General features: G+C 43.5%; 2 protein-coding genes across 2 annotated transcripts; both read right to left on the reverse strand.

The window, feature by feature from the left end:
• Window positions 1-1618: 1618 nt before the first annotated feature.
• LOC120784748 (gonadotropin-releasing hormone II receptor-like) lies at window positions 1619-5156 on the reverse strand. Its single transcript, XM_040118800.1, has 3 exons — window positions 4623-5156; window positions 2527-2728; window positions 1619-2400 (listed from the first exon to the last, which is right to left on the reverse strand). The coding sequence occupies exons 1-3, from the start codon at window positions 5154-5156 to the stop codon at window positions 1997-1999; spliced, it is 1140 nt and encodes a 379-aa protein (XP_039974734.1). The 3' UTR covers window positions 1619-1996.
• Window positions 5157-11066: 5910 nt separating this feature from the next.
• LOC120784145 (tetratricopeptide repeat protein 24) lies at window positions 11067-17909 on the reverse strand. Its single transcript, XM_040117655.1, has 14 exons — window positions 17805-17909; window positions 16094-16340; window positions 15352-15645; window positions 14937-15138; window positions 14647-14853; window positions 14237-14365; window positions 14030-14151; window positions 12614-12694; window positions 12457-12527; window positions 12239-12312; window positions 11941-12046; window positions 11723-11760; window positions 11313-11352; window positions 11067-11178 (listed from the first exon to the last, which is right to left on the reverse strand). The coding sequence occupies exons 2-14, from the start codon at window positions 16304-16306 to the stop codon at window positions 11067-11069; spliced, it is 1689 nt and encodes a 562-aa protein (XP_039973589.1). The 5' UTR covers window positions 16307-16340; window positions 17805-17909.
• Window positions 17910-18595: the final 686 nt, after the last annotated feature.

Genomic DNA, 18595 nt, shown 5'->3' on the forward strand with positions numbered 1-18595 from the left:
ACTGGTTTCTTTTCTCTAAAAACATTTTATTTTCAATAATGTGTCATAAAAAGTATCCCAAAGTTTTAACCTGCTTTTTTAACAGAGCAGTATAGATGGAGGACAACAGAGAAACATCAGGAGTTTGATCCAAAAACAGATTTGTACCTCAATTCCTTCTGCTGACACCAAATAGTTAAATTTAGGAAAACTTTGCATTAAGTTTGGTTGTTACTGTCCTTAATGTGGCAAGCTTCATGCTGTCCAGTTTAATGTTTTTAGGAGTGGATTTTCATTGTTTACGGGATCAACTTTTTGTTTCTCTTGTGGTGTTTTTAAGATGTTTCACCATCTGAATCTGTTCTTCTGATGATTTGACACATGAAAACCAAATAAAACTGTAGTAGAAAACAGTCTCCGCTCATTGTTTATTCTATTAAAACTGAACTGACTCTTCCTGATGGAATAAGACAAGAATGACTCTTTTAATTAAAGTTGGCGTCATTTAATTTATGGGAATTTTATTTCTACAGGCCAAAATCACAAGTTTCTCTTGTGAAACTGATTATTTTTACGCTCATTAACTGTCGAAAGAAACAACAAATTTCCAGATGATTTCCTGCCCAGAAAAAAGGCAACACTGGGAATAAAAAAGTTAAAACGTTGCCTGAGGTCTTGATCATATTTGATTGTTTCATGTGCATTAAAATGATTAATCATAATTGACTGATTGATCATCTGATGTATTTGAGCATTTAGCAGTTTTTATTTCTTCAGTTGTTAGTCTGGTGTATCTTCTCACAGTTGTGTGCAGTAGAACTGCATCAGCTCGTCGGCCCTCTCATTGTGAATAAAACCACTAAAATGATCAAAACTTGAGGTCAATTTTCTTCATTACCTTTGGACTGCTGTCTTTGATCCTCAATTTAATTTTAGGCAGCTGAGGTCCAGTATAGAGGAAGTTCACCTGTTTTCTCTAATGACTCCAAAGCCTCTAAATGTTCGTCTTTATTTTGTCCGAATTTAAACTGATTCTTAAATCGCGACAAGAGTCCGAGAACACCAAGAAATAATTCAGTTTATAATGAGATGAAACAGGGAGAAGCAGAAAATGGTCTCAGTAAAGAAACTGAAACCAGATAATATTTATGATAATGTTTGAAGTTTTTATGACAGAAAAGTTGTCCTCCACCATTAATCTACATCAGCTCTGATGTGAGTTTATTTTCCCAGAGTGTTAACAACAGTGATCAGTAGCAGAAAGGTCTCGTTAGCATTGCTGATTTCTGTCCGATGTAAGAGGCTGTGAGAACATATTCACATTGACCTTTGATATTTCAGATTATTTCAGATTTCAGTTTTATATCTGACTTTTAATTCAAGAAGAAAAAGCTCCTGTAGTTCAGATTCTAATAGCTGGTGAGATTCAGGTTTACATTCATCATCTGAACAACCGGCTGAAGACGTCCATAAATAATGTTTGACTGAATCCCCTCATCACTCACAGCAGTCTAAGATTTTTCAGAGGTGATTTTTTCTGATTCTGTTTAAAAACTACTGACAATTATTATTTTTTATTATTATTATTATTATTATTAGTTATTAGTTTTAAACAACAGACACAATAAAAATCATTTGACACCAAAAAAATCACCACAAAAGTAAAACCAGTATTTTAAATATTAAACAGAACTCCCCAGTAAATCACAACATTTTCACCTCCCACAGCTACACGTCTTTATTTGTGCTGATTGGTCAGTGTCGGTGTAGTCCTGTCCTCTGATTGGTCGATGTCATCGTAGTCCTCTCCTCTGATTGGTCAGTGTCTGTGTAGTCCTGCCCTCTGACTGTTCGATGTCATCGTAGTCCTCTCCTCTGATTGGTCGGTGTCTGTGTAGTCCTGTCCTCTGACTGGTAGGTGCTGGTGTAGTCCTGTCCTCTGATTGGTCGGTGTCTGTGTAGTCCTGTCGTCTGACTGGTAGGTGCTGGTGTATTCATGTCCTGCGATTGGTCGGTGTCAGTCTCCTGCCTGGTTGTTGGTGGCGGGGTCTGACTCGTGCGCCCCGCTGTGAGGGCCCTGCCTGGCGGACAGTCGTTCCGGAGATTGTGGCGAGGCTTCAGCGCCACCCGTCGTTCGGCGGCAGCAGGCGGCAAGGTCGGCCCTAAAGGACGGCGTGTAGAACCCGTAGATGACCGGGTCGCAGCAGGTGTTCAGGTTCCCGAACACGAAGAGGGCGTGGTGGACGTACTCAGGTGTGACGTGCAGCATGTCGGGCTGGAACCAGTACCAGATCCCCAGTAGGTAGTATGGAGTCCAGCACACCACAAAGGACAGCACGATGACCACCGTCATCTTCAGAGTCTTCATCCGAGCCTTCGGGATGATGTCAGTGCCACTGCGACGCAGGTAAGACTCACCTGCTGAGGGAGGGAGGGGACACATCAGTGATGTCACACTGTCTGTGATGTCATACCAGTGCTGGAGAGGTGTTGCTGACATATACAGGTGTACAGGTTTTGTGCAGGTGTGTTACAGGTGAATGTTACCTTTATCCCTCAGGTGTTGCAGGTGGATGTGCAGCAGAATCCGGCTGTAGCAGCAGCTCATCACCAGCAGGGGGACAACGTACAGCGTGGTGAAGTGAAACATGTTGTAAACTGTTTCCTGCCAGCGGCGGCTGAAACTGCCATGAGTCGCACACTGAGTGAAGTCTACACCCTCCACCCTGATTGCCCTGAAGATAAACAGCTGGAGACAGACAGAGACAGACGGGCAAGAGAGAGACAGGGGGTCAGGGATCTCGCTCACCGCTACCTGAGTACGGGTGAGGTTTATAAAACTCTGTAGGATCCAGACCAAACATTTTCATGTGCACAAAAGCCAAAACTCACAACTCAACTTGAAAATGTGAATGAGCATCGTAGCCTGATCGTCAGCTCACAATTAAATGTGAATGTTTGAGGCCAAACCCCCACCAATACAGACACAGTCTGAGAGGCTGATGGTTCACTTCAACTAACAGGACAAGTCCTTAGATTACACAGTGATCGGACATGAAGGTGAGGACCAGTGGTGGAGACGCATGCGATACAGAATGAGATCGCATATCGACATTTAAGAAACAACGATCACTGTATCGACTCCCGACTGCAGCAGACAGTTGTTTGATGAGGTGGGGAGGTGCAGGGCGTGTGGTGCATCTGTTCTTCAGCTGCACTCTCAGATCTCTCCAACTATTCAGGGTGAATATCAGGAGCCAGACCTTCCACAACATGACACACCACACATCCCAGCATCATCCTTGGCATTTCAGCAGCGCGGCGATGCTGAAAATGCTCACGATGATGCTCATGTTTCCTCCGCGCTGACCTCTAACGGTCTGAGAGTCTGGTGATGAGTCACCTGATGGAAGCGCCGCAATCAGCTGCAGAGCAGACTGAGATGCAACAGAACGCCTCGGGCATGAAAGTTTATGACAAAGTGGACGCCGTTATGAGGTGAAATTAAATGTGTGAGAAAGATTATTTAAAAATCTGGCTTCACTTCACAGCTTCGCCTCGTCGCTTTGTTTTAGTCGCTGAAGTCCGACTGTGTTTGTGCTGCTCACCTCGGTCAAACTAGCATCTGTTTGTTTCAGCTGTTTTCCAGTCCGTAGCTTCTCAGCATTGCAAGCATTCCTTATACAAACCAAGGGGAGCAGTTAGCCCGAGCTAACAGCAGGAGGCTTCACACATTTAATCTCTCCATCAGAAACCAGAACATTCCTGCAGGGATTTAAGATTCAGGATTTTACCTGACAGGAGCTTTTACTGCAGGAGCTGCTGGTGTGAACTGAGAACTTTCACCTGGACCAGATAGAAACAGCAGCAAGATGTTAAACAGTAATCGTGATCATGTGTAGAAGAGCTGAAATTAAAGTGGTTTATCTGCAGCCGAACAGCTCAGCTCAGCAGATTAGCATCTAATAAATGTTGACGTATAATAAAGGCAGAGTGAATGTAGAGCTCTCTGCGCCTGTTAAACAGATGCGGCAGATTTCGGTTTCAAACATGAAAATTGAGATTCTTCTCAAACAGACAAGAGAGGCTGTACTAAACATGCGGATACACAACCAATCAGAACGAAGAGTCTAATCACTGACCCGCAGCCAATCAAAGTTCAGATCCAGAACACTGGAGCTTTGACTGGTCAGAGAGGAGACTCAGGTTTAACGACATGCGGGTTCTTTTTGTTTTCTGACAGATCAACTGGAAACAACAATGTTTCTGAGAGTGAAGAGACAGAAGTTAATGATGGTGTTAGTAACTGACTGAGGCAGTAACTAGTGTCACCTGTTGGTCTGAGGCAACCTGAGCTCCTCTTTGAGTTACACTGCAGTCGGACCAAAATTCAACCGGTGAAATTTACGTTATATGTCGTACATAACGTTATATGTTACCTGTGCTGACGTTCTACCTGTGCTGACGTGTTACCTGTGCTGACGTGTTACCTGTGCTGACGTGTTACCTGTGCTAATTTGTTACCTGTGCTGATGTGTTACCTGTGCTAACGTGTTACCTGTGCTAACGTGTTACCTGTGCTGATGTGTTACCCGCACTAATATGTTAACTTTGCTGACGTGGCACCTGTGATGACGCGTTACCTGAGGTGATGCGAGCAGCAGGCTGAGGCTCCATGCCAGCAGCAGCATACGTCGGTTCCTGCGATGCGCACTCAGAGCATCCAGCGGGTGCAGGATGGCGTGCTGACGGTCGAGGCTGATGACGACGAGAATGAATGCGGAGGCGTGCATGGCAAACAGCTTTAGGAAGCAGAGCAGCTTACAGAGCACGTCTCCTCCATACCACTGCACCGTGATGTTCCACACCGCGTCCAGAGGCATCACCACGAATGTCATCATCAGGTCGGCCAATGCTAGGCTCAGCATCAGTGGCCGCAGGTGAGACGCCAGCCGTCGGCCACGCCACACACTAGCCAACAGGGCCAGGTTACTGCAGGCCGCGAACAGGAAGAGGACCAAGGTGGCTCCAACACGGAACTGAGCTGCTCGAGTGAAACTGGGAGCCTCCCAGTCTGAGAGGGGGGGGTACTGAGAGTTGTTGGGAAGGGGCAGGGCAACAGAGCTGGTGGGTGGAGCAAGTGATGACAGTCTAAGGACTGACCAGTTACCTGACATCCTGCAGAGAAGGAGAAGGAGGAGATCAGGCTAGATTCCAGACTGGAGTTTAATTATTGGACAGTTAAAAGATTATGATATATTCATAGTTTTCACTGAGCATTCTGCGGTGACTCATTCATGGAAATGAATCCTTGAATTTGTGTCTTTTAAAATTACCTAAATTTTGGGGCTACTTGATTGCCGATTGGTTAAGGTGCATACCACATGGGCACAAAAGCTGCCTGAGCAGCTAGACCCCGGTTCGACGCCCAGCTGGCTGGACCATTTGCTGCATGCCACTCCCCTACTTCCTCTCCCTGCATTTCCTGTCAGTTAAACTGTAATTTCAGGTTTGGCTGTGTTTTATAATTACCCAGCAGGCATGCAGCCACCAACATCGTTAGATGTTGATATTTGGTTGAATGTAGGTTGTGACGTCGGGTGACCAAAATTCAATGTCAGGACAACATCTAACGCCAACGTCAATTTGACGTATAATGAAACCTGACGTTTATATTTTGTTGGTTTAAGTTGTGGTGTTAAGTAACCAAAGTCAAACATCTTCCAAACGTCTCATTCCAATTCCATCTTGACATAGAAAACTGACATTCTAGTCATGAGGTATGGTAACCAAAACCCAGTGTCTGCTAAACGTCACAATGTCAGTTAGCCAATGTTGGGTTTTGGTGTCAACCCGATTTTCATTTCCAACTAAAGACCAACATCTTTCTGACGTTACATTGATGTCCGATGCCAACTGGGTATGCAGATGACACCCCGATATACCTCAGTCCCACTGACTGTTCATGCAACTACATGCAACAAATCAATGACTGAACATCCTTCAGTTAAAACAGCCAAAACTGAAAAAGTTATTTGTTTCCAAAGAAAAACGGCTCAGGAGTTGGGCTCATTTCAACTCTCTTTCTCCGAGACAGAGAGTAAAGTAGTCTGAGTAAAACAGTCACATCCAATCAATAACAAAATGTACCAGTAAAATATGATTAAGAAGGTCCAGTTTGTGGTACAGATTAATGTCTTTAAAGGTTTATAATAGGGTTGTAATACTCACAGAGACAACAGTTTTATCTTTAATCATGATGATCATGAGGTAAAAAACAAACACACAGTGTTCATGGTACAAAGTCGTCTACCAGGAATGTGACCTCGCATGCATGCGACTGGTCGAAACAGCACTTTATTTCATGACACTATGCTGCTGCTGAGCCTGGTTCAGCCTTTTTGCCGATGACTGCGTTGTTTAGCTATAATAGAATACATTAACATAAGTATTATGTATAACATAACAGAGCTGAGATTCTCAGGTCTCCCCACAAAAAACTGAAGCTCATTCAGAACACTGCTGTTCTGTCCTGTGAGCCTTTAAATGGAGACGCACAACTTCCATAAATCTCTGAAAATGTCATATTCTCCAGTATTTCACAATGAAAACACAAAGAACAGTCAGAGGTTTGTAGCAGATTTGTGTACTTTTTCTTCCTTTTTTATCTAATAATCGTCTTGTGACCCCCCTGGGTAGTCCTGACCCTCATGTTGAGAACCATAGCAGCAGACACAGGGAGGCAGTTTACAGGCTATGTGATACGATCTGCAGGTTTCTGTGTGACTGAAGCAGAATCACCTGCTGCGCCCTGATAGGATGCCTGCAGACCACCTGTCCGTCTATCTATCTATCTGCTAACAGACCATCAGCTCTTATTGTGATGGAGCCTTACCTTCTGTCTTCCTGTGATCTGCTGATTGAAGATCAGAGATAACTCTCATTAAAGCCCGAAGACTCTGTGGAGAACCTGAGGGGTTACCATGGTAACTGATTCACATGGCCCAATGAGGAGTCAGCTGACAGTGACTCAGACCAGGACCTGGATTGTTTCACCCGTTTAGGTTTTAAATCAGACCTTATTGGTTCATTAAAGTACAAAGCTTTAATCAGTCTAATGTTGAGTGTCTGTCAGTGTTCAGTCTGATTACCGCCAGCAGGAGAGATCAGCCAATCACAACCTGATAAACACCTAACTGACCTATCAGAGAATGGAGCGATGAACACATACAGTGCAGGAGTCACCAGGACTGAGACCCACATCACTGGAGCGTGTGCTTTCATTTCTATATTTCTGTCCGCTTGTGACTTTTATTTTGGTTAAGGCAGAGACCAAATAGTTTCCTCTCTGGGGTAACAACCGCCTCCTTTTGCGACTGTGTTTAAATCTCAATGAAAATGTATCACAAGACAAAAAGATGAACCGTTTTCATCCTGTTGTGTGTGTGTGTGTGTGTGTGTGTGTGTGTGTGAGTGTGTGTTGTTGCTGCAGAGTTTCTTTAAGCATCTATTTTCACTACTGCTGAAACTCAATCTGAATACACACAAACTGTTTGAAGCTGCACTGTGAGCACAGCACACACACTTCTCCTCACTGTAGTGTTGTCAGTGTGTCACCATCACCATCATCATCATCGTCATTGTCAGCTGATCAATAGTAGTTTCAGCCTGTGTTGTATCACATCTTATTGCTCTGTGCTTAAATACAGTTTCCATTTTCCTGCTACATGATGTTTCTGCTTCACTACATTTATCGGGTCTATGTGGTGTATATATATATTGTATGGTTCATATATCACAGTGTACTGAGGTTCTGCTGCAGTCAGACTGGATGTTTTAGTATACAGGAAAACATTATCCACATTAATATTAATGTCATATTGATTATTCTGAAATTAATACATACACATTCACACACACACACACACACACACACACACATACGCGTGCACACACAAGTCAGGTTACCACACAGAGCATCTGCAGTTATTTTTGGCAGCAGGATAAGTGTGTTTGTGTGTGTTTCTGTCTGTGTGTGTGTGTTAATGATGTTAATGTCACCTTGGTAACCTCCACTTTCCTCTGCAGATCAGAAACCTGCAGAGCCGCAGGCCCCTCCTCCTGTATCCGATTGGCTGGAATGTCCTCTGTATCAAAGTAAACTAATTAAACTGGTCTCTGCTGACATCTGTCGAACCCTAATCTCAACCTAACCTTCACCTAACCTAGACCTAAACGTTCCCCTGTACTAACCTGGACCCTAGCAGGTACACTAACAGTTCAGGGACTTTGTTTCCCCTGCAGTCATCTCCTCAGGCTCAGCTTCCTCGCAGACCACATTCAGATCTCTGCAGTACCGAGACTCTTCCTCTCTCCATCCTCCCCCTGATCCATTGTGGCTGGACTGGACTTCATCTGTACGTCTCTTTGGACAAAATCCTCTTCCAAATGAATTCAAGTAAATGTCATAGTTTCAACCTGAGATCAACCAATTTAAACTCAATGGTTCATTGACTGAGAGGCTGAATTCAGTTCATCTTGTCTTTGTACAGACAAACACGTAAATCCTGAACCTGCGCTGACAAAGACAGAACTAACATCAGTCTGAGTCTCAGAGGAAGATATGAAACAACAATTAGGACTGTTCCTTTAATCTACATCCTGGATTATGTCACAAAACCAAACCCTGTGCTCACCCTGTATGGAAAACATAGCCGACAATGCTGGATGGAAAAAACTGTGGTTCAAAAGGAACCTTATCTTTGGACAATCTTTATGCTAGGCTAAGCTAGCTGTTTCCCCCCGTTTCCAGTCTTTATGCTCAGCTAAGATAACCAGCTGCTGGATGTAGCACATCATGTCGAGTCTTCACCTAAACCTTCATCGTTCACATCTTTCAAAAGTACAAACACTCCTGACTCCATCTGTGAAAAGAATTTGAACTTCCTCATATCACACCAACATCAAGAAAAACTGGATTGAAACTGTCAGGTATTTTTGCCTCTCCACTTCTTGATAATAAACTCTAAAGCGCCCCCTCTGAGCAGAGACCAGGGTCAGGAATGGAAAGTGATTCCGGTTCAAGACCATTTTATTGAGTTTCCATCATTTTCAGACTTGTGCAGTGAAAGAGATCTTGTTCAGGGATTAGAGAGAAGTTCTCATTGTGCAGAACGGTTCCTGTGTTTTAATGCTGGCTGCTCAGAGTGGAGCTAAACTTAACATCTTTATATGATGATCATTTCATGTTCTGTGCTGCAATAAATAGAAAGGATGGTTGTTTTTTTTAATCTTACTTAACTATTATATTTACTTTTTTATATTTCATAAAATTATAAATTTTATAATATATTTAATAATCTGCCACTCTTCACGTATGATTTCAACCTCTTTCCTGTAGAGATCGACTTGGTGCAATAATTTTCAAGAAGTGTGTATCTTAAAAGAAAATTGAATAAGGGAGCAAAGGACCAAGAAAAAAAAAGGCATCTTATTTTGGAGAATTCATCAAACTATTTGACTTGTATTAAAACTGGCTAAAAGGATCTAACTGCAATGGCCACTTGTTTTTAAATTTAAGACTTTTTGGGCAAAAAAAACAGAAAAAATGACTTTTGCAGAGTTTTGCGGTGTCTAACATTTACAAAGGGGCCTAACCAGTAATTGCAGCTGTCAGATAAATGGAACAAAGGCCAAGTATAAAGTAGCAGAAAATAGAAGGAACTGGTACCTCAAACAAGTACAGGACTGGAGTCAATCTACTTAGTTACTTTCCTCCACTTAAACCTGCCAGAATGATTTTTACATTTAATAAAATTTCAGTAAATTTCTTGTTTTTTTAAGATGAATACAGCCCTGACGCACTGATCAGGTTCTAGGTCTGAGTTACTGACTCTGCCGGTCTGTCAGAGAGGCTTTTATTGTGAAAGGATAAGTGTTTTTACCTGAATCTTTTCTCCTCTTTAGGTCGAACTCTTCTGTTCTCCTCTCCTCCTCATGTTCTGTCTTCAGTCCAACACAAAAGCAGCACACAGAACCCACAGAGAACCAAGCAGAACCTGCGGGACACAATCTAATAAACAGAATGCGCTCTGATCCGGATCCGTTCAGGATCCTGTCTGCAGCAGCAGCAGCTCTGCTCTGCAACACTGAAGAGACTGAAGACGGACTGCAGCACAGAGGAGGAGGAGCTCTGTGTGTGTGTGTGTGTGTGTGTGTGTGTGTGTGTGTGTGTGTGGAGCTGCTTTATCAGCAGTATCAGCCTGTAATGAATTAAACATCAGTCTGTTTCTATGGAAACCACCTGGATCCACAGCAGGAAGTTTAAATCTGCTCCTCACAGGTGGGTTTACCTGAACGACAGAAAACTGGAGCTGCCAGTTCTTTACACCACATCACATGAAGTAAGATGCACCTGGAGGCTCTGCACCTCTGTCTCTGTCATCGCAGCGCAGACTCTGCTCTGCAGTCATCGTTCTCACTGAACTTCATCTCCACATTTTATTCAGCTGTACACAGATACTGATTGACCTATTGACTGATTGATTGATTGACTGATCCTTCAGGTTTAGGTTCATTTAAACAAAATAACAACAGAAACTGAAACACAAGTGTTCACATAGCCATAAAATCACTGACATTAACTGAAATCAGTAACTTATTAGAAAGACGGGATTATAAATAAATGCATTCACATATCACAAACGCAAACGTGATCACGCCTGCGCATACAGATGTGCACGGTATCAGTACCTTTTATCAACAGAATAAACAAACAATAATGTTCCTGCAGGTCTTTGTGATGTTCAACGGACTCTGTGTCTCTGCAGGTCTCTGTGACGTGGATCGGACTCTGTGTCTTTGCAGACATGTGGCTCCGACCTGTTCTGACTCTAATTATCACCTGGACGTCACCTGACCTTTACTGAAGCGAATTAAAGCCACACTGTTTCCTTCTGATGACCGTGTTTCCATGGAAACCACAGTCCAATCCCACATATGATAACTATTTAATCAATACACGATCAATGACATCATCAGCTGTGGGGGAGTCAGGATCCAGACTGATGTGGATTTCCTCTCCGAGACTACATCAGTGAACAGAACCGAGACCTCCAGCTGCCCACAGGGGGCGTCACCTCTCTGATGTCGCCTGGGCTGGTGAGCGGCGCCTCGGTCTCCCGGACCAGTGAGGTCTCACTGCATGGAGACATCCGCCAATCAGGACTCAGCTCACGATTATTGAGTTATTTTGTAATGTCTTTTATTTGAATCTTTTTTATATAAAATGTTTTATAAAGTTTGTTGCGTTTTGATTAACAGGTGTCAGTTACCTGTCAGTGCGAGTGTTCTCTCTGTCGGACCACAGCTCAGCTGAAAACACACAAAGGTACATCATGCCGCAAATCTTTAGATTAACCTGAAATTATATTATTAGAGCAGTTCTCCTGACTTCTCCTAGCTTCTTCTAACTTCTCCTTTGTTCCTCTGATTTCTGAATTCTCCTGAGTTCTCCTAAGTCCTGAGCTCTTTTTATAGTTCTCACATGTTCCCCCGAGTTCTCCTGACTTCTCCTCAGTTCTCCTCATGTTTTAACAGACCTGTCAAATTACTGATCACAGAGATCCATCACTTTTGACTCCAAGATTCATGTGAATCAAACATGAATCATTCAGCTCATCAGTCCAGGAGAACCAGGTGTTCACTGGATGTTCACCAGGTGTATGAGGTCGCGGTGACTCACTGTGCTGCTGTTGGTCTGACTGGTCTGACTGGTACGAACTGGAAATAGAGATACAAACGTTCATGTTCACAGCTGTTTGTTCTCAACTTGTGGCTCAGAGCCCAGCTGCGGTCACTGGACGTGCAGATCAGATTTATTGATGACCGATCAATATGTTCTTGACAAAAAACTTCCATCACTATGTCAAACTTATGTAACTTCACAATTTACTGTGTTACCTGTGCAGTCCAGGTGCCATGCTCATGTATTCAGGTCCCTCAGTGGCTCCACCCCCTGCTGACCCACAGTGCTCCGCTGCTTCCTGTCTACCTGTGGCATCTACTCCTGTTCACACACTGATGGTTAGTGTTTGATCGGAGACATGTTGTTACCATGGCAACACAGCTAGCGTTTGTTGTTCTTATTGCATATGAGGGTCTACAGATATTAGAAAAATATTCACTTTCTCACTTTTATTATTTCTACAGTCACTGGGAATCACTTTACAGTGCCAGCAGGACTTTTTTTGAAACTCACCTGGCCCCTCCCCCCTCTGCTCATCTTGCTGCTGGTTGGACGCTCTGCCCGGACTCTGTGTGATGTCAGACTTCCTGTGCGGAGGATGATAACGGGATGACACAGAGATGTGTCATGTCACTAAGAAACGATGTTTTGGCTCAGGTGAGTCACATCTTGTTAACATTAGAGTTGAATGTTGGTGACTGGAGACACAGTGAGAGATGACTGGGTGCTACCTGACACGCTGTTTGACAGGTGAGCCTTGTGGGTGTGGTCTGGGTGGTCGTGGTCCTAGTGGGCATGGCCTCTGCATTATTAAAACAGTCAGAAATCAAAGACAACATCAAATGTTTGTCTGAGGCATGATGTGGTGTTGTGTTCATGCGATCAGACCTGCAGGCCGATGGCCAGACTCTGCTGCAGTGCTGCAGTCAGTCCCTCCACCAGACGATCCCGAACACTACGAGAACTGTCCTGAAAACACAACATGAACAATGCCACATTTAAAAACATCAAGAGTTTTATATCTGACAACCGAAATAACAGGAAGTGCTCTGCGATTGGTTTGTGATGTTGTTGATGTAAGCGTTGGTTTAACAATTGATTGTCTGAAGTTGTTGGATAAAAAAATCCCAAGTGGATAAATTCATCAGCTCACACGGTGAAGCGCATACCACAAAGGCTGAGTCCTTAACACGTCAGCCCAGGTTCAGATCCAGTCTGGGCTCTTTGCTGCATGTCATCCCCTATCTCTCTGTCATCTAACCTTCCTGTCTCTCTCCATTGTCGCTATCACAACAGATGCAAAAATGCCAGAAAAAAATAACTTTTAAAAAGTGATAATGTACGGATGTATAATGCATTTAAAAACTTAATGTTGTGCGATTGTGTTAATCTCATTCCCTCATCTTGTTTTAAAGTTCTTTTACCACACTGGCCTTTTCAGCTGTGTCCATTAATAACAACACTGGATTCACTGAGTTAATATCTGACATCTCTGATGATCTAAATCAGAGTTGTTGGGTATTTTTAAGGAAAAGAAAACAGAAAGACTTTAGTATGAACACTGACAACACCTTTGAACATTTTCCTTTCAAAGTTGTGTTAATGACGTGTATTACAGAGCTGAGTTCAGGTTCTCTGTGAGGTCAGTCTGATTTATTCCTTTTTTAAAGATTACTTGTGCCTTTATTTTATAGCAGACATAAGGAACCAGACAGGAAATACAGAGTGGGGTATGACATGCAACAAAGGTCCCAGGCCGGGAATCAAACCGTGGCCATTGTGGTGATGTGGTGTGCTAGTTAACCATTAAGCTACCAGGGCAGGGTCTGACTTCTTCTTTATTGTTTAGGGATTTTACCTGGACACAACCTGAAACTTATAAAAAAGCTAGTAAGTGGACCTTAAATAAAGAAGATTTTGTCAAACTGAAACTTTGATTGCTGATTTTGATTTCAGTTCTCAGTTACGTTTCAGTCTCCAGAGTCCAGGTCTGCTCTTCAGTTTTTGGAGTTCAAACTGTGGGTGAGCTAACCTGAAATGTCATAATAATCGCTTACTGAACAGGAAAACTGCATGTTCACAGCTACAGTACTTACAGGAGTAGGTGGGTCTGCTCCTCTTTAAATAAGTTTGTCTGTTGGATTTTTTACAGCCTGTCTGATGGTCTAACTGCTCCTTGTTCTGGTTTTAGTCACAGTGTTCACAGATGTCAGACATTAGCTTGGTAAGTAAAGTTATACTGATAGAAATGATGGGCAACACTGTGAAAAGGTGTGGGAGAACATGCAGGTGTGCTGCTGTTACCTTGCAGTGAGACAGAGTGCTCAGAGCCTGCTTGTAGAGTTCAACAGCTTTCTGCTGCTTCCTCTGCTTCAGGTAACACTCTGCTAAAGACTCACACACCTGGACCTGAGCCAGGTGGTCCTCTGCAGACAGTAAGACAGACAGGTAGAGAGGAGGTACAAACTAATAAACATTACTAAAGAGTAGTAAAGAAGTTGCTAATGTTACCGGTGTCTCTGAATCCCTGCAGAGCATGGATGAAGCTCTCTGCTGCCTCCTCTTCATCACCCAGCTGACTACAGGCAAACGCCAGGTTACTGAAACAACGAGCCTGGTCGGCACGGCAACCTAGAGAGCCTGCACACACACATGCACACCCATACACCTGTATATTATCACTTCACATTATCCTGAATATATGAAATGCATTGTGAATATTACTTTATATCGACTTTTTTGCGAATGTGCAGCTGAATCAAGAAGCTCAGATTGATCAGTTTGATAGGTGATTGATTAGCATGATAGATGATTGATCAGTGTGACGGAGGATTCATCAGTGTGGTAGGTTGCCGATCGATGTGATGGGTGTGACAGGCGATTGACAGGTTTGACAGGTGTACAGTCTGTGTGTGACTGACCGTAGAGTCCAGCAGCCAGCCTGTGGTATCCCACAGCAGAAGGGAACTGGCCCACAGAGTTCAGAGCAGCTCCCAAGTTGTGCAACACTTTGGCCCGCAGGGGGGGCCACTGAGCTGCAGGGCCCATAGCCTGCTGGAAACACTGCACTGCCTCATTGAAACACCTGAGCCAGCAGTAAGACACGCCTACCGACAGGTACAGCTCACCTGGACCACAGCAGCAGGTAGACAGATTAATCAACCATTAATCCATGAATCAGTCAAGTAATCTGTTTAATAAAGGTGATTACCCAGAGTCCTCGGGTCGGTGATGCTGTCCTTCAAACTCAGACACTCTGTCAGCACGCTGATGATGTCATCATGGCTAAACTGATCCGACTGGATCATGAAATTTCCCGCCTCTTTCAGGGCAGTGGCTGCAAAATCCAACATGGCTGCCACTTTGTAACTCTCGGCTGCCCGCAGGAGACCGTGAACTGCCAGAGACCAGTCCTATAACGCACACGCACACGCACACACACCTACCTGTCACCTGATGTCTTTCACCTGTCATGTGGTAACTATCACCTGACATCTTAAATGTGTCACTTGTCACAATATACTACATCTTGTCAAGTGTCAGGTATCACTTGTGTCCTGACACCTGACACCACTTCTTCTAATTCTGCTTCAGATTCAGGTCCTGGTCCAGGTCCTTGTTCTGACCTGCATTCTGCTGTAGCAGCTGCTCATCTCCATGCAGGCGTCTCCCTCGTTGCCTCTGTCTCCCTGTGATCTGTACAGCTGTGCGGCCCGCAGAAAGTAGGCGGCGGCTTCTCGGCTCTGCCCCAGTGCATTTTGGGCCAGTGCGAGGTTGAACTGGAGGTCTGGGAGCCGGTCACCCCTTGGACCGGGGCAAACCCGCCGCAGGAAGTCCAGACCTTTCTGCGGTCTTCCCACCTCCACGTAGGCTGCTCCCAGGTTAAAGGAACAGGCTCTGAGGACCCGGGAGTCCTGCAGCTGAGGGGGAGCAGAGCATGATGGGAAATGTATTACCTGCAGCAACTACAGTTTTATTCCTCCTCCAGCCACTACAACTAATACTACTACTCTACAAGTATTACAGCCACAACTGTTGTTACTACTGTAGGTCTCTGGACTCGTATGTGTCTGGCAGACGAAGAGCATCAATACCAGAGATTCCTTTAATGTTATCATCAGTTTCCTCGTGTATCAGAGAATCCTGCTGTTTTGTAACGTCCCACAGAAAAACAAAAGGGAATGACAAGACGTTCAGGTGGGGCGCTCATTTAATTCCTAATTTCTCACCTGCTGTAGGCTAAGCTGGCTGTACCAGGGTTTCTTAACGTCTTTCTCACCAGTTGACCCTCAGCAGTCTAACTGGTTTGTGACCTTTGACCCCTCAGCAGCCTCACCCGTTTGTGACCTTTGGCCTCAGCCGTCTCACCTCTTCTGCAGCCTTCAGAGCGTTTTTAAAGCTGCTCAGAGCATTTTCAGTCCGTCCCTCCTGCAGAGCTTGATGACCAGCAGATGTTAACTCCTCGATGTCCACCGTCTGAACCTTAGACACCACTGAGGCCTTCGTCCTCATCTCCCGCTCCCTCCTCTTCCTCCTCACTTTCACTTCCTTCTCACCTGGAGTGGACGCATCAGATGCCATGACAGAACTGTAAGAGGACTTACCTGGAAAGGGTCTGAAGAGACAGAAACACATGGACATTAAAACATCAAATCAAGGCGCGTTTAAACATGAACCTAACAACCATTGTCAGACAATGAGCTGATTGGCTTATTTATTGTTCCATCAAATTATTTATTAAAATCTTAAGACTAATGTCAAATGTTTGGTTTCCTCAAACTGCTCGTTAAATCTGACCAACAGGAAAAAAAACCAAATGGATTCAATTTTATAATTTTACCTGAGTCTAAATTTAATACTATGTAATTCAGTTGAAATTATTTACATTTTATTTTATTTCATTAAAATTTCAAATATGAAACGCAGAAAATCAAGCGGCTGTTTGCATTGTTAAAGTGTTCCTGTTACCTGATAAATAACAAAAATGATTAATTAACCAAAAATCAGTGAAATATAATTTTAGTTAAATGTTATATTGTTGTGGTGGAAGAGACACAGTCGCTTTATTTCAAACGGATTTATTTTGAAAAAACCTGTCTGTGCTTTTGTGTCTGTTGGTTGAAGCTAAAGCTAAAACTAACACTGGCCTCTGCTGCGAACATTGACACATTAACATCTCTGAGATAAAACTAAATTACCTCTCTTTTTCACACGCAGGAGGGAAGATGATTGGGTGAACCTGATCCTAAATAATTCTGAACCATAACATAAGTTAAAAAAAAACAGCTATGTGAACTCACGGCTGAACAAACTGAACGGTTCAGAAAAGTTTCCAGAGAAGAAAAAGATGTTATTGAGTAAAATGTTGTTGACACAGCAGAACTTACTTCTTTTACTAAAATGTGATTTATTGTGATTTTTTTTCCTACGTTATAGTAATATACAGTATCTTGGAGAAGTTATCGAGAGCAAACTGTGTATTGAATCCAATGTGGCAACGCCTTTATTTTCTTAGAAAAATAAACCCTTTAAATGTTTGTGGATCCACGATGCCTCTATTTTATCACAGTTATTTTTATTTGGTTTTGATAAAGTTAGAGTAAATTAGAGTAAGAGACATTTCGGGTCATTACGAAGGCTGTTCCTGATCAGCTTAAGTTACTGCTGTGTGGTCATCAGTTCACTCTTCCAGCTGACTAACAGGAATAAATCATCCTTTGTGTCTGCAGGTTCACCAAGGTAAACTTTCTAGTACCACATAGAATGTGATTTATTTACCTGTTCCAATTCACACTGACCAAAATATGAAAGATATCAGTGAGAATCAGTAGGGATGAGGCATATTATATACATATTATATTGTTTATTATTCCTAATGTTATATACTGTATAACAATGTTCTATATAGACATTAATATTTATTTGTTGTGTATATATTGTGTGAGGAGGTGGTCACAGGAAGCTGATGAGACTCTGCAGAGACAGAGACAGAGACAGAGACTGTTCTGAGGCCACATCAGCTCCGTGACAGACTGTGGGAACAACACCCTCCCCACCACCAACAGCAACCCTGGCTCACCTGCGACCTGAAGGGGCTGCTGAACAGGAAGAAGACAGCCTTCAGGGCGGGGTATCTGTGCATCTGTCCAACCTCAGCGTCTGAACTCAGACTCACTCACCGCTGCGCCCAATTCATATTTTTCACTCTCACACGCTAAGTTTCACTGGATGCTGCACTGTAGAGGCCGACTGTCTTACAGGAGGGGAGCTGGAACACGATCAGCCTGAGGTGGACCAAACACAGCGGAGTAGCGAAACGATTTTAACCTGCATTGTTTTAACCGATACCGATCCATTGATACGTGGCTGGATCGGAACCGACGCCGATCGTTAGGATCGGCTCGGGACATCTCTACACATTGTTATAGATCTGAATATTCTGATCTTTTAGTCTTTGCAGTTTGTGTGGCTCTATATATCCACCGACTTGCACTAATGTACAGTACATATGCAGCACACAGTATAGATATGGGTCTGTCCTCGGTCTCTATTCCCTTTCTACTATTTATACTTCCTTTTTATTTTTACACTTTATTTCGTCTGTTTAGTTGCTGTATATAATTTAGCATTTAATTGCATTGTTTGTTATTTGCCTGGTACCTGGCTCACCTGGTGCCGACAGGTAACACGAACACTCACCGTTTCCAGGTGAAGATGAAGCTCCTCCAACCTGAGCTGTGAAACGTTCACTAGTCAAAGTTCAGGCGTCACTAACTCTTTGGTTTTTCTGCTGATCTAACATTCATATACTCTGGGGATTTTTAGAGAAGCAGCCGACAGACACCTCACACCTGCTAATGTAGTTTGACT

The sequence above is a fragment of the Xiphias gladius genome, chromosome 22 (assembly GCF_016859285.1).
Source record: "Xiphias gladius isolate SHS-SW01 ecotype Sanya breed wild chromosome 22, ASM1685928v1, whole genome shotgun sequence".
Taxonomy (NCBI): domain Eukaryota; kingdom Metazoa; phylum Chordata; class Actinopteri; order Istiophoriformes; family Xiphiidae; genus Xiphias; species Xiphias gladius.

Bases quoted from the DNA above. Each gene is read 5' to 3' on its own strand.
- LOC120784748 (XM_040118800.1), bottom strand. From the start codon at position 5,156: ATGTCAGGTAACTGGTCAGTCCTTAGACTGTCATCACTTGCTCCACCC. The intron at 2,729-4,622 runs GTAACGCGTCAT...GTCTGTCTCCAG, and splicing joins TGCTGCTCGCATCACCTCAG to CTGTTTATCTTCAGGGCAAT. The intron at 2,401-2,526 runs GTAACATTCACC...TCCCTCCCTCAG, and splicing joins GCAACACCTGAGGGATAAAG to CAGGTGAGTCTTACCTGCGT.
- LOC120784145 (XM_040117655.1), bottom strand. From the start codon at position 16,306: ATGGCATCTGATGCGTCCACTCCAGGTGAGAAGGAAGTGAAAGTGAGG. The intron at 15,646-16,093 runs GTGAGACGGCTG...GCTCCCCCTCAG, and splicing joins CTCTGAAGGCTGCAGAAGAG to CTGCAGGACTCCCGGGTCCT. The intron at 11,761-11,940 runs GTAACACAGTAA...CTCTATTTCCAG, and splicing joins ATGGCACCTGGACTGCACAG to TTCGTACCAGTCAGACCAGT.